Genomic DNA, 14,429 nt, shown 5'->3' with positions numbered 1-14,429 from the left:
CCTCTGACCACACAGATATAGTCTTGACCTCTGGTTTACTGCTCTTAAAAACAGTTCTATAAATTGGAATTAAATGGATCATATTGTGGTCAGAATTTGACAACGGAGGCTTCGCCTTTGCAATATATGCTTTTTTAACATTGCCATAGCATTTGTCCAGAATCCTCTTATCCCGTGTTTCACATCTGACATACTGATCATAGCCAGGCAATGCTAATTCTAACTTACAAAGGTTAAAATCACCCATAATAAGAATAGAAGCACAGGGAGTTCTTTGTAGCAGATTCTGGACACAATCAGCGATTTGAGCCGCTGCTTTCGCAGCATTACCATCCGGTGGAACATAAACCATGCATAAAATAATGTTCCCGAATTCCCTGGGTAGGTACATAGGTCTTAAGGACAGGCAAAGCAGCTCCAGGTCAGGGTTACATACCTTGTCCCGTACAGCGTGCTGAGCACACCAGTCGTCTTTGATGTAGACATTGATTCCTCCTCCTCTACTCTTCCCGGTCGTGTCCATCCTATCCAGACGCACGAGTGAGAATCCATCCAGTTCAAACAGCGAGTCAGGAATGCTTTGATGTAACCAGGTCTCTGTTAGCGCTATGATGCCAGCTTCACGATACTCGTAACACACCCGAGCATTGATGCGAAGCTCCTCTATTTTCCGTCTTAATGAACGCACATTCCCAGTAATGACCGATGGAAGCGGAGGCCTGTTGCCTCTTCTTCTGACTCGTTGTCGTATTCCGCCTCTCTGACCTCTCTTCCGCAGACGGTTCCGACGTAGTAGCTGCTCTTCCGCAGCCACAGCAAAATCAACTGCCGGAACAACGTTAATGTCCTTCATGCGAAGAGACAACAATGCGTCTCTAGAGTACGTGAGCGGCGGCAAACTTCCGTCCTCCGCGCTCCTCGACGTAGTACAGCATTTTCCACACAGTCCGAATATTATTAGCCCAAGAAAAACAAGAGCGGTGGTACTCGTTGTCCCGGCCAGCATTATGCCAACAAAAAGTCACTCAATTGCATAATATCCGAAATAATTTTAGAAAGTGTTACTTAAAACCAACAAACATGATCAGTGTAGCATAGCAGCACCTGAGTCCGGGTCGCCAGCAGAGCAGCGCCACCGGAAGTGACCTTGAGACCTTGAGCCAAAACATCACCCCTGTTTCTGATGCAGAAAAGCTAGTTCATGCATTCATGACCTCTAGACTGGACTATTGTAATGCACTGCTAGCTGGTTGTCCTGCATCTTCAATAAACAAGCTACAAATAGTCCAAAATACAGCGGCTAGAGTTCTTATCAGGTCAAGAAAATATGATCGTCTCTGCACTGGCTACCTATTCAGTTCCGTATCATTTACAAAATATTATTACTTGCCTATAAGGCCCTAAATGGTTTAGCTCCTGCGTACCTAACTTGTCTTCTACCACGCTACAATCCAACCCGCTCCTTAAGGTCGCAAAACTCTGGACTTTTGGTAGTACCTAGGATAGCAAAGTCCACTAAAGGAGGTAGAGCTTTTTCACATTTGGATCCCAAACTCTGGAATAGCCTTCCTGATAACATTCGGGGTTCAGACACACTCTCTCTGTTTAAATCTAGATTAAAGACACATCTCTTTAGCCAAGCATTCACATAATGCATCTTATAATCTTGTACTGCAGTTATATCTGATCAAATGTACATTATTATTCTTCTTTAGCTTGGGTTGAACAAATCATTTTTGCTTAGATTGAACAGCAGCTACGCTAATCATGTCTCTATTTGTTTCTCTGTTGATTAACATCCCGTGATAACTAGGAATTACAGAAGCTTCAGTCTGGATCCAACCCTTAAATGATCTGAGATGACCGAACACCTGAGAAAAGATAATGCCAGGACCTCAGAGGATGCCAACGTTCAGACAACATACAGAATTACCAAATATTGCCATAAGTTAAGTATATTAAGGTTCTGCAATATATAAATATATTGTGGAAACTTAATTTCCCGTAGAGCTGCTTTGCAACGATTTGTATCATAGAAAGCGTATATACAAATAAACTTGAACTTGAACATCCCTTACAGAAAAAAACAAACAAACAAAAAAACATGAATTTCTGATGTTTTCCATGTGATCACATGTGGACAACAAAAACCCTAATGAATTGATTATGTACTTTTTCAAGAGCTTTTCAGATTTTGATATGAATTTGGAAAGGAAAGGGCATTGATGGATCATTTTTTATAGCAATTGTCTTCTTCCATCATGATTAGTTTTTATGTATTTTCCCTTCACATTTGTTTTTTAAGATTTACTGGAAATTAAATGATTTTACTTAAATTTTAGACCTTATGGAAGAGAATAAGTAGAGTGAAGAAACTTCATGTCAGAACAAGAATTTTATTATTAAAAATTATTTTACTAAAATAAAGGCATAAAACAGTTTCCCATACAAAGAACCTAAACTTAACATTCCTTTCACATGTGATCAATGTGGGAAGAGTTTCCATCAAAAAGGAAACTTACATTTAAATGCAGTAAGTATTTGCTCATTAATATTATTTTTGAAAAACAAACAAACAAACAAACTGTATTGGTTAAACTATTGCATCTTGTTCCTTGCTCATAGTCGTGATATTCCAGATTGTTGCTACAGTTATTATCGCTGTCAATCACAAATTTGCTAGTGACATGGGATTTAGCAGATTTACTATATGATCTACTTTACGATTTGTTGAAAAATGTTTGAATAAAAAACTTAACCATTTATGTGTCATGTGGCAATGCATCTGTACTTTGATAGCTGGTTCTTTGCAATATTAGCATAGTCTTTGTTTCATGTAGTTTATATTGGCTAGAATAAAACCATTATCCAAAAAAAAAAAAAAAAAAAAAAAACAGCAATAATTGAAAAGTTTAATATTTCTCACTACGTGAGCGTGACTAAAATCACATATGAAACGCGTCACGATGTGTTGAGCAATAAAAGGACTGTCCCATATAAATCAGGATAAAACCTCAGCACGTGTCACACTCTAGTGTCGATGGTCCAGTCGTCGATAGGTGGCGCTAATGCACTCATATGTGTCCGATCCGACCTAAAACACCAGAAGAAGACCACCAGCGTCCTCAGTCAGTGCTGGGTCTCCTGAGGTAAGATAGGCAGTGCTTCGTGTAACTGTACAGTAATAAAAACACAGTTTGTTCATTTTACTGACTCATTCTGTATCGTTTTCATCTGAGTCAGCGATATTTATCCGTCTTTTCTGGCGCCTGCTGACTGAAATAAACATTCAGCCTAGCAGACAACAATGTGAATACATTGAGGAGCTGTGATTTGTGTGTTTTATGTTCGTGTTTTTAATTATTTGGAGCAATAATGGTATTGTTTTGAACGTCACTTGATCTAAAGTCAAAGTACGATCTGTGAGGAGAATTAATGGGAGTCTAACTTCAAACAAATTCACATATTCTATTTATTGCCTAATGCCTATGGGTTAATGCATTTTTAGCAATATCTATTTTGACATGAAGATGCTTGCTTGATTGAATTGATAACTGGTTTATTTTCACAGCTATTCACAGACAGTTCAGCGTGTTCAAAGCGGTTTGCCAGTAAATCCTGTGATGGTCCCATTAGCCTAAAAGTGAAGAAGATAAAGTTTGTGAGAGAAAATTGAAAACATGAATGATCCAGAGCCCTGCGGAATAAAACAGGAAGATATTGAACAACAAATAGGTTGGTGTTCTTAATTCTTTAATAAGGTCACAATACTTGAAGCTGCAAAAAATAAATAAATACATAGAAACTGGGTTAAAAATGGCCCAAAATCAATTATCAAGCAAGTACATAAACAATCAGTGTTCGGTCTCCTTACTAATGCCTGATTCGCAACAGTAAGCCTGTACACTGCCAAAAAGAAGAGTATTTTTGTCTTTGTTTTCTAGTATAATTATCTAAAAAATCTTCAGTCAGGATGCACTTACTTGACAATATGACACAATGTCTTGTTTCCTGAAAAAAATATCCATATTGTGTAAAACAAGCAAAAATATCTACCAATGGGGTAAGAAAAATAATCTTGTTTAGCCTTTGAATTAAGATTATATTTCTTGCCCCATTGGCAGATATTTTTGCTTGTTTTAAGCAAAAACTAAATTTTTTTTGTGTTTTTTCAGGAAACAAGCCATTATATCTTAAGACTTAAGTAATTTTATTTGTCAAGTAAATGTATCCTGATTCAGGAATTTTTAGACATGCTAGAAAACAAGACAAAAATACTAATGTGCAGTGTTGGGGAGTAGTTAACTACAAGTAGCAACGCTACTAACTTAACTACATTTTTCAGTAGCTTGGCAGTAGCTCAGTTGCTTTTTAAACAGTGTAGCTTTTCCAGTAGCTAACTACTTTTTGCAGCAAGTAGCGGTGTAGCGCGAGCAAAAGCTACATTGCGTTTTGTCGAGCCTGCGCGAATCAGCGCGATGCAAGGATTTCTTCTTGTTTGATTACAAACTCATTTTTTGCCATTACCGCCACCTATTGTTTAATCACGCATCTTGCGGCTAACAGTTCACTGACGTACAGAAGTGGGTTGACACTAGGGCTGGGTAAAAAATATCGATTCTCCGATTTTAATCGATCTTCAGTTTAACGCAACGATATCGATTCGGGAAATCCCCGAATCGATTCTTAATGCGCGTGCTTCACTTAAGAGGATATGAATATTCACCTCTCGTCCTGAAGGTGTCACCATCTATAGATATACTTACCTGGCAGGGGAGACACCATGATCAAGAAGGCGGTTCACCCAGAGCGAGGCTTGGCCATTGCACTCCGGTTGGGCCACATAATGTGGGAATCTCGACTGCATAATTTATGGTAGTGGGGGACTGCGTTCGCGCTCTCCCCTGAATTTTTCAGGGAGAGTCGTGGCCTAATGGTTAGAGAGTCGGACTCGTAATCCAAAGGTTGTGGGTTTGAGTCTCGGGCCGGCAGGGATTGTAGGTGGGGGGAGTGAATGTCCAGCGCTCTCTCCACCCTCAATACCACGACTGAGGTGCCCTTGAGCAAGACACCGAACCCCCAACTGCTCCCCGGGCGCTGCAGCATAAAATGGCTGCCCACTGCTCCGCGTGTGTGTGTGTGTGTGTGTGTGTGTGTGTGTGTGTGTTCACTGCTGTGTGTGTGCACGTTGGATGGGTTAAATGCAGAGCACGAATTCAGAGTATGGGTCACCACACTTGGCTGAATATCACTTCACTTATCTTTCGAATTGCTCCACTAAAAAAAACAACTGTGTGCACCCTATTATTAATGTAGATGTGTATTTCAGTAATAAACTTAAGTAGGAGAGTTTCAGTTACCAGCATTTATATCAAAATATGGATCCCATGTCTGCAAAACTAACATTTTAAATGAAATATTGATAGCTAATCGATATCGAATCGAAATCGAATCAAATCGAAACCATAAAAATAAGAATCGAATCGAATCGCAGAATTGGTCACAATACCCAGCCCTAGTTGACACACCCATATTATCCATGATGGAGCAAGACGTGGCGGCAGATTTGGAGGATGGAGAAACAACTAACGTTAATTACCCATGGCCTTATTTGTCCAAGTTCATGTCTCTCAAAGAAACGACAAGTAAAGGTTACACTTTTTGTAACAGTCTGAGATATTTGAGTGTTGTGTGTAATAAAACAATACTCTTTGAAATCATAATTGTATTGCATTGTTTTAAACACTAAATATTTTACTTAAAACATTCCTCAGACACTTATTCAGTTATTTATAATATACGTTGTTCAAAAAAATCTAAAGTAGTTTCAATGTAGCTAGCTACTTTTTGATAGTAACTTGTAGTGTAGCTAACTACTTTTCCAAAAGGGTAGCTTGACTGTAGTTTAACTACTTTAACTTACGAGTAGCTTGTCAAACTACAGTTTCAGAGTAGCTTCCCCAACACTGCTAATGTGTGTATATATATATATATATATATATATATATATATATATATATATATATATATTATATTCTTTTAATGTTCAAGGTCAATGATTGATTTATTGATTTTTGTTCATTAAAGTCCATTTAAGGAGAATTCTGAGAATTGTTTCTAAACGCATTACAAATGTTAGAAATGTATCGCTGAAACACATTACAAACACTCTGAACTATGTAGAACTGAATTGTGGAGTTAAACCGTTAAACAGTTTTTCACCAATTCTGTGTTCAGGATTTTTAACTATACTATAATAACTGTTGAGAGGTCAAGTTCTTAGTTTGTGTTTTTGAATGTCTGTGATGCTAGTTATACAGATTCTAGGCAGGGACGGTTCTCTAGGGTGAATGGATACCCGGGTCTTAGCCCAGAGACATCAATATGTAGCAGAATACATACAATAGTGTTGTCACGATACTGGAATTTCTAACTTCGATACGATACCTTGAAAAATATCGATATTCGATACCATTTTCGATACCACGGAGAAAAAAACTGCCACAATATTAAGGGGGTAATTTTTTTAATTTAAAGATAAATGTAACAAGTCGAGAACATGCGGTATATTTTACATGAACAAAAAAATGTCTTGAATGTGTTGATTTATTTATTAATCTTAGTTAAATGTTAATTGAAACTAAGGTTTACTAATACATGTACTAATTAAAATCCAAAGTTCTATTTGTTGATATTCTCATTTGCTTCATAACCAAAATATTTCCAGATATAGGGCCCTATGAAATCAGTTTTATTTTTCCCCAAATTCCATTTTATTTTTTTCTACATTCAATTTTTTCCATTTTAATTTTTCTGGGTTCCGTTTTTTTCCGTTTGAATTTTTCTGGACTCTTTTTTTTTTTAATGGTCAAATTAAATGCTATTAATCTAAAAGCATGTCTAATTCATTAAAATCATGAAAATTATATAATTTAACATTTAATTTATTAAAAGTGTAACAAAAATGACACGTTTAGGGCCGTATGAAATGTTTTATTTTTTTCTCACCTTATGTTTTATTGTTACCAAATTCTGTGTTTTAGCATGTCTATTATTTGAATGCATACAAACAATTTTTATTTATTCTTACAGTAGCCTTATGAAATGCGTTTTCCCCCTCAGAAATTCTGTGTTGTGTATTTAAATTTTATTGGATATCAGATGAAGGCATAAAACAATTTTAATTCATTTATATTTGAATTAATGAAAATTAAACATTTACATTTTTGGCAAATGAAGGGGATTTACTATTAAAATTAAAATATGTTGTGATTATTTCTTTTAAAAAAATTAACAGTAGTAGTAAGTAGTAGTATTATGTACATTCTACTAAATAATAGTAATATAGCCTATTTCTGGCACACGGTCTTTAATAGGCATATAAGTTAAACCAAACTTTTATTTTGACGGGTTGCCGTGAATACCTTTAAAGTTCTGTGTGTGTATGATATGACGCTAGTTTTACTCAAATTAAATGGTAAAATGCTGGTAAAGTGCCTTTCAGATCAGTTCTGGAGATATTGTTGATGTATTTATGTCCTCATTGAGACGGCAGACGCTGAAATCACCGCGAGCGCCACATTAGTAAACACAACCGCACGTGCAGCACATTCACACAGAGACGCGCAGAACATGCAGGATTCATATTTAAATCCACTTTTGCAGCTTAATATTTACAGATACTAGTCCATATCGCGATTTGATTTAAGTGTAATGACCTACTTTTGATTAATTCATCCAAACTTTGACAAATTCCGTGACATTCCGCGTTAAACTGTAAATTCCGTTTTTATGACTGGATTCCATGGCGTTCTCTGCATCGCGGAGATCATAGATCCCTACAGATAGCGCTCCTGCTGTGTTCTTTAACAACCAGAGCAGTCATCTTTCTATTCACTTCACTTTTGCTGTTTAACCAGAGAGAAGGAGACGAGTGCGGTCACGTGTGGTGCTTGTCCACGCGCCTTTGGAGAGAAGTGAAAGTGACAGCTCGGCTAGTATCGGTGTATCCATACTTCGGGAAATTAATATTGGTACCGTTCAGATATTTCAGTATCGATATTTATCGAAATATCCATATTTTTGACAACACTAACATACAATTTTAAAACATGGAGCGTTCACAATCTGCATCTAGAAACACGAGCGTACCACTTTCTCTTCTTTCAAAGCGCACAGGAGCTTGCGCTCTCCTGGGGTTTGCCGTTACTAAGCTACCATGAGCCACACTCGCCTTGACGAAGAGAAGGTTTCAACTCACTGCAGCGCTGAGGCTCATCTACAATTAAATAACGAACTTGCACGCTCAAACATGTATGGCTGTATAAATCCAGTTAAGCTAGAGCTATCAGTAGCATCCATTCAGGTTGTAGGTGGTATTTGACAGCTGAGAGACGGCTGCTTTCCCGCGAGTGGGCGTAGTTTCAGCGCCGGCAGCGGACCCAGCGTTTGAGAGCAGAGACCCAGATAGCAAGCTCACTTGGGCCGATTCTGAAATCAGTTGTTCCAGACCGGTATCCAGACCAGACGGTAGACCTGCACCCAGGAGCGACCACAACACATCCCTGAATGTCAGCAGAAACCATGTCCACTAGATGACAGATCCCTGTTAAGACCTCACTGATGGTCCCAGCACAGATCCTCAGCAAAGACTACGAGAACCAGACAAGCTCTCTGCACAGACCCTTTTTACAAGCTTCACCTACTAGCATGATGTTTCTTCAAGCAGAAGAAGTTGGATGAAATATTCTGAATGGTATCAATCCACAATCTGACCTGTGACACAGCCTGGAATCACACCATGTTCGTTCGTTTGGTCAGAGGAGACTGTTTCCTGACTGAGCCTGGTCTTGTTTGGGTTCCTTGTCACTGTTGCCTTTTGTCTTGCTTAGTTGAAGACACTTAATATTCAGCAATATTATTGACCTGACTGCACTGACGCCATTTGATAAGAACTGAATTGAATTATGACACGCAATATTTTTTATATAATATACAGTAAATATAATTTACTCGTTACTTTGTGGTTTAAAAAGTGTGTTCATGTTTATACTGTAGTGCATTTGTTCATTGTTAATGTATATTTATATTAAAGTATTTTTAAAGTATTTAGTTTTTAAATGGTTGTATTTGTGTTTCACTGCTGAATTACATTTAGCAGTTTCTGGGCCACATTTGGCCGGGGACCAAGCCGAGTCTCAACCGGGTCTGGCTTAAAGTGTCTGGGCCAGACCTGGGCTACATAAAATAATAGAAGTCACTCTACAGTATGCGGGCCAGATCTGGGCCACGTCCACAAATAAGAGTCATTTTACAGGGTGTGGGCCGCTTCTGGGCCAGAGGAAATAGTTTGAGTCGGTTTCAGTGTGTGGGCCAGTTTTGGGAAGTGAAGCAAGATTTACCTCTTTTCCACCAAGGCAGTTCCAGTGCTGGTTCGGAGCCAGAGATTAGTTTCAAACCGGTTCTTTGTCTTTCGACACCCAAAGCACCAGCTCCGAACCAGGAAAAGTGGTTCGTAAGTAGCACCAACACATTGTTGGAAAGCAGATGACTCTTTATGCTTTTGGATCGCTCTCGCAGTGCTTTGTGTTGTGTGCCGATCAATCTGTCTGCGTGCCGCCGATGCACCTCGAACAAGTCTGTTGGGTTTGGAGCTGCTGCGGCCGCGCTAGTGAAATGAAAGATGAAGCGTATTCAGTGACGTAAGACCTGGCTCTGTATTGGCTCTCTAGCCTGTGGAAAAGCAACCGGTTCTTAAAGGGCTCGCCAGTTGAACCAACTAAGAACCGGCAATAGCACTGGCTCTGAATTAGCACCTGGTTCTTGCTGGTGGAAAGGGGGTAGTTATGTGTAGTGCTTGGGTCCTAACAGAGCACACACACCTAACTCAACAGACAGCCTGGCGTCTTCTGGAATTAACTCCCTTATCTCCTGAGACCATAAAACCAGGATCTAGCGAAGAAAATTCCCGTTTTGTCATTTTGAAAGAAAACAGAACTCATATTCCCGGATTCTAATTTACGTGGCGCCAGATACTCCCCTGAATCTGACTCGTTGAGCACCGTAATTCAAGAAAGTAATTGCTGAAGAAGACTTTTATGACCTCGCGTTTCGCCCAAGAAAATGCGCCTTTTCTGTTGCGTTCTCTAAAACAGACAAAGAGAGAGAGCCACAGCTTTGCTTAAAGACATTTTTAAAAGGGAACGAGTTATACTAAGTTTCTGCGACTGAAATTATACTCGAAAACAAAAACCCTATATACCATATATTTACAACATATATATTAAAGGATGTTTTTGTTTGTGACATTTATAAGACTGTGTTATTTTGAACTTATGGTAATCTTTTTCCAGAATGTATAATATTCCTGATCACTAGTTGTTAATTTTCACATGCTCGATGTGATTATTTAGAATTCAGGATCGTTTAATCAATGCATTAACCACGTAATGAATATAAAGGATATGTATTTTTGTGCATGTCAAATGCCTAATGTTTGGTGTCAGACGAATACTAATTTCATGAATAATGTTGTGGTATGAATGAAGATGATCTGTTTTCATCGATGCATGATTACAATACAAAGTTTGCTGTTCATAATTTTGTTCATGTCACAAAACAACTGAACAAGATAATGTATGCACAACACGCAGCTGTGCAGGGCGGGGCTCCGCCCCACAGAAACACTTGCGATTGGATCAAACGCCCCACAGGAAGAATCCGATTGGATCAGGCGCCCGTGGGCGGATCCCAAATCGGCCCGTTAAAACAGATGCGCAACTGAAAAGTTTGTGTTGGAGTTGAAAACTGAAAACGAAGAGCTCACACTCGCCTCGCTCGTCTCTCGTTCTGCTCATGCGCTGCAAAGCGCTTCTGGCCACTAACATCACAGCAGGGCATTGCAACAGCGATCAATATTCAACTTTGAAAGAAACTAACATCTGAAGCCAAGAACCGAACAACTTCCTGAGCGCTTCGAGTCAGAACGAAGCCCTCCAACCACTGAAGAGTGCCCTCGTGACACGACCTACCGAGCAGCCAATCCGCGCACGGTCCGTCTCGAACCCGGAAAGAACTGATCTCGACTGAAGCAAAGTTTCAGCGGAGACGTCTTCAACCGAAAGAAAAGACTGAGTTCGATCGGAAACAACTGAAGAAACAGTGAGGCAAAATCTCTTAAATTGGCTGAAACTGGTGATATCTATCTGTTAAGAGTAAGGATAAAGAGTTCCGGCGTGTGATTTCCCTCAGGTTGAAAACTTGCATTAGAACCTAAGACTCTCTTCAGATCAAAACAACTCATTACCTGTATGTATGTATGTTTAAATCGTCTGTTTTGTGTTGTCTAGTTAGTGTCGTGTTAGAGTAGTAAATAAACTTTGATTCCATTAAGAAATCTCTTGTCTGTGCTATGTGATTTTGCAACTCGTAATTATTTGCCAAAAAGACCGCGTTACCTACGCTCATGAGCTTGATAACTAAAGTTGACTATTTGTGTTATTTTATCGTTGGCCAGCGAATAAGATAAACAAATGGTTAAGAAATAACGTGCTGATTTTACTACTTGCTGGACAAGTCGTTAATAAGGTATCGTTAACCAGGTATAAGTTGGACATTCTGATTAATAGCAATTAATCATATAAATCATATAATCATCTTAAGAGTGATTCCCTAAAAGCTAAAATAAATATAATGTGGTTAGAATACTACAGTGGGCCAGACAAATTTTGCTATCTGGGGAGTCCTGCTTATTTTTCAAAGATTTTGATAACTTATTTTACTTACTTGGCGGGGTTTTTTTATCATTCAAATTTGGCTGGGTGGTTAATAACACATTTTTCTGTTTTCTGACAAACTCAGAACACACATTTTAATATATGTTTACACAGACTTAAAAAAAAACAACAACAAAAAACTGCAGGTTTAAAGCAAATAACATCCAGGCAACTTTTCATGAATTGGGCTCAAAATGGAGCCTAGAACTCAGTTTTCTTACCAAATATTATCTGAACCATTTTATATTTATTTATATTACTAAAATTGTAAACATCCCTGACATAAAATGTAGTTAATGACATATATATATATTGTAGTTAGTAGTTCTCATTACAAAAATGTTAAATTTGTGCAATCTGTAATGCTTAAAAATAATTCAAATGAACTCATCATAATGTTTATATTTCTACTATTATGTCAGGATTCACATTTCTCTCTTTGAACCATTTGAAACTTATTTATTTTTTTTACTTTCATTTTAGACCTGATAGAAGAGAACAGGGAGATTGAAGAACTCATTGAAGTGGGGGAGAAACATCAGGTCAAAACTGAAGAGATATCCTGGAGCTCCCCATTGATAAACAACAATAAACGTTTCACTTGCTCTCACTGTGGAAAGAGTTTCTCAAGCAAGCAAAATATTGACCTTGACAGAATATTTCATCGTGGAGGGAAGCCATATACATGTGATGAGTGCGAGAAGATTTTCACAATAAAAGGAAACCTTATTGAACACATGATAATTCACACAGCAGAGAAGCCACATACATGTGATCGATGTGGGAAGAGTTTCCCACAAAAACAAAACCTTGACACACACATGAAGATCCACACAGGAGAAAAGCCACACAGATGTGATCAATGTGGGAAGAGTTTCCCATATAAAGGCAACCTTGACAAACACATGAGGATCCACACCGGAGAAAAGCCACACAAATGTGATCAATGTGGGAAGAGCTTCGCTCTAAAAGGAAACCTTAGCATACACAAGAAAATCCACACTGGAGAAAAGCCATACACATGTGATCAGTGCGGGAAGAGTTTCACACATAAAGGAAACCTTAGCATACACAAGAAAATCCACGCTGGAGAGAAACCATATGCATGTGATCAGTGCGGGAAGGGTTTCATACTTAAAGTGTCTTTTAATGATCACATGAGGATCCACACTGGAGAGAAACCACACACATGTGATCAATGTGGGAAGAGTTTCGCACATAAAAGTAACCTTAAAGTACACATGAAAGTCCACACTGGGGAGAGGCTGTTCACATGTGATCAGTGCGGGAAGAGTTTCTCGCATAAAGGAAACCTTAAAGAACACATGAAAATCCACACCGGAGAGAAGCCATATGCATGTGATCAGTGCGGGAAGAGTTTCATACATAAAACAAGCCTCAACGAACACATGACAATCCACACCGGAGAGAAACCGCACATGTGTGCTCAATGTGGGAAGAGTTATACACAAAAAGGAGGCCTTAAAGAACACATGAAAGTCCACACTGGAGAAAAGCCACACACATGTGATCAATGTGGCAAGAGTTTCAGAAAATCGTGCGTTTTTAAAGTACATCTTCTTACTCATTCTAGAGAAAGGCTATATAGCTGTGATCAATGTGATAAAAAGTTTTTTAGGGCAGATTTCCTGAAGGATCACCTGAAAGTTCATACAAAGGAGAAGCCTTATGTGTGCTCTTTGTGTGGAAAGAGTTTTAGTCAGATGGGTACTTTAAGACTACACCAGAAAAGACACAGCGGTGTGAAGGATCATGTTTGCTCTGAGTGTGGGAAGGCTTTTTTCACAGATGGTGCACTGAAAGTGCACAGGACAGTTCACTCGAGAGAAACACCGTACATGTGTTCACACTGTGACAAGAGCTTCAAACGCTCAGATTATCTGAGAATACATGAGAGGATCCACACTGGAGAGAAGCCGTATCACTGCCACTCGTGTGGGAAGAGTTTCACTCATTTTTCTACTCTAACCAGTCATAAACAAAAACACATGTCTGAAATTAGAGTAATTACAGAGTAGTAGTTATATTGATAATTGATTAATCAAACATTATTAGAACAAGTAATGAACAGATTGTTGATTATTTCAACATTGTTGTTTTTTTAAAACGTTTTATTGTTCTACTCATTTTATTATCATTATTCATAACAGTTTTTCCCCCAGGCCATATCCCACCTGAACAACAGTATTGCACATCTGTAAATAACTCATCAAACCTTCTCCTGTAAATAGCACATATGCACATTCACAGTTCTGTCAATGGACATTTTTCCTTTTTCTGTAGAATTGTATTACTATCGTCTATTCTCTCTAATATTAGTGTTTTATTACCTTAAATTGATGCATGTCTGCACTATGTTTGTACTTCTGTACTGGAAGCTCCTAAAACCAAGACAACACACTTGGCAATAAAGCTCTTTCTGATTCTGATTCACTGGTCTTTCTCTGTTTTTAAATGTATATCAGTTAAGGGTGGGTGGCACCAACAAGGATTAAATTAAGCAAAGTTGAGAGCGAATCAAGGAGTTGTTGATCTGGGTTTTATTTTAAATCGAGTTGTGTTGCACCACTTAATTTTAAACCCAAATCAGGGATTAGAATTCTAACCTTCGATTAAAATCTCCAGCTACGATTA

General features: G+C 38.4%; 1 protein-coding gene across 1 annotated transcript; it reads left to right on the top strand.

The window, feature by feature from the left end:
• The first annotated feature begins 3,104 nt into the window (after positions 1–3,104).
• On the top strand, positions 3,105–14,223 carry LOC306867914 (uncharacterized protein). The gene is made up of 3 exons (XM_079413870.1): positions 3,105–3,149; positions 3,572–3,735; positions 12,258–14,223. Exons 2-3 carry the CDS (start codon positions 3,681–3,683, stop codon positions 13,811–13,813), a joined length of 1,611 nt encoding a protein of 536 aa, XP_079269996.1. The 5' UTR covers positions 3,105–3,149; positions 3,572–3,680; the 3' UTR covers positions 13,814–14,223.
• Positions 14,224–14,429: the final 206 nt, after the last annotated feature.

This window comes from Barbus barbus, assembly GCF_936440315.1.
Source record: "Barbus barbus genome assembly, chromosome: 49".
Taxonomy (NCBI): Eukaryota; Metazoa; Chordata; class Actinopteri; order Cypriniformes; family Cyprinidae; genus Barbus; species Barbus barbus.
The sequence above is the reverse complement of the archived record's forward strand: the minus strand, read 5'-3'. Positions and strand labels throughout refer to the sequence as shown.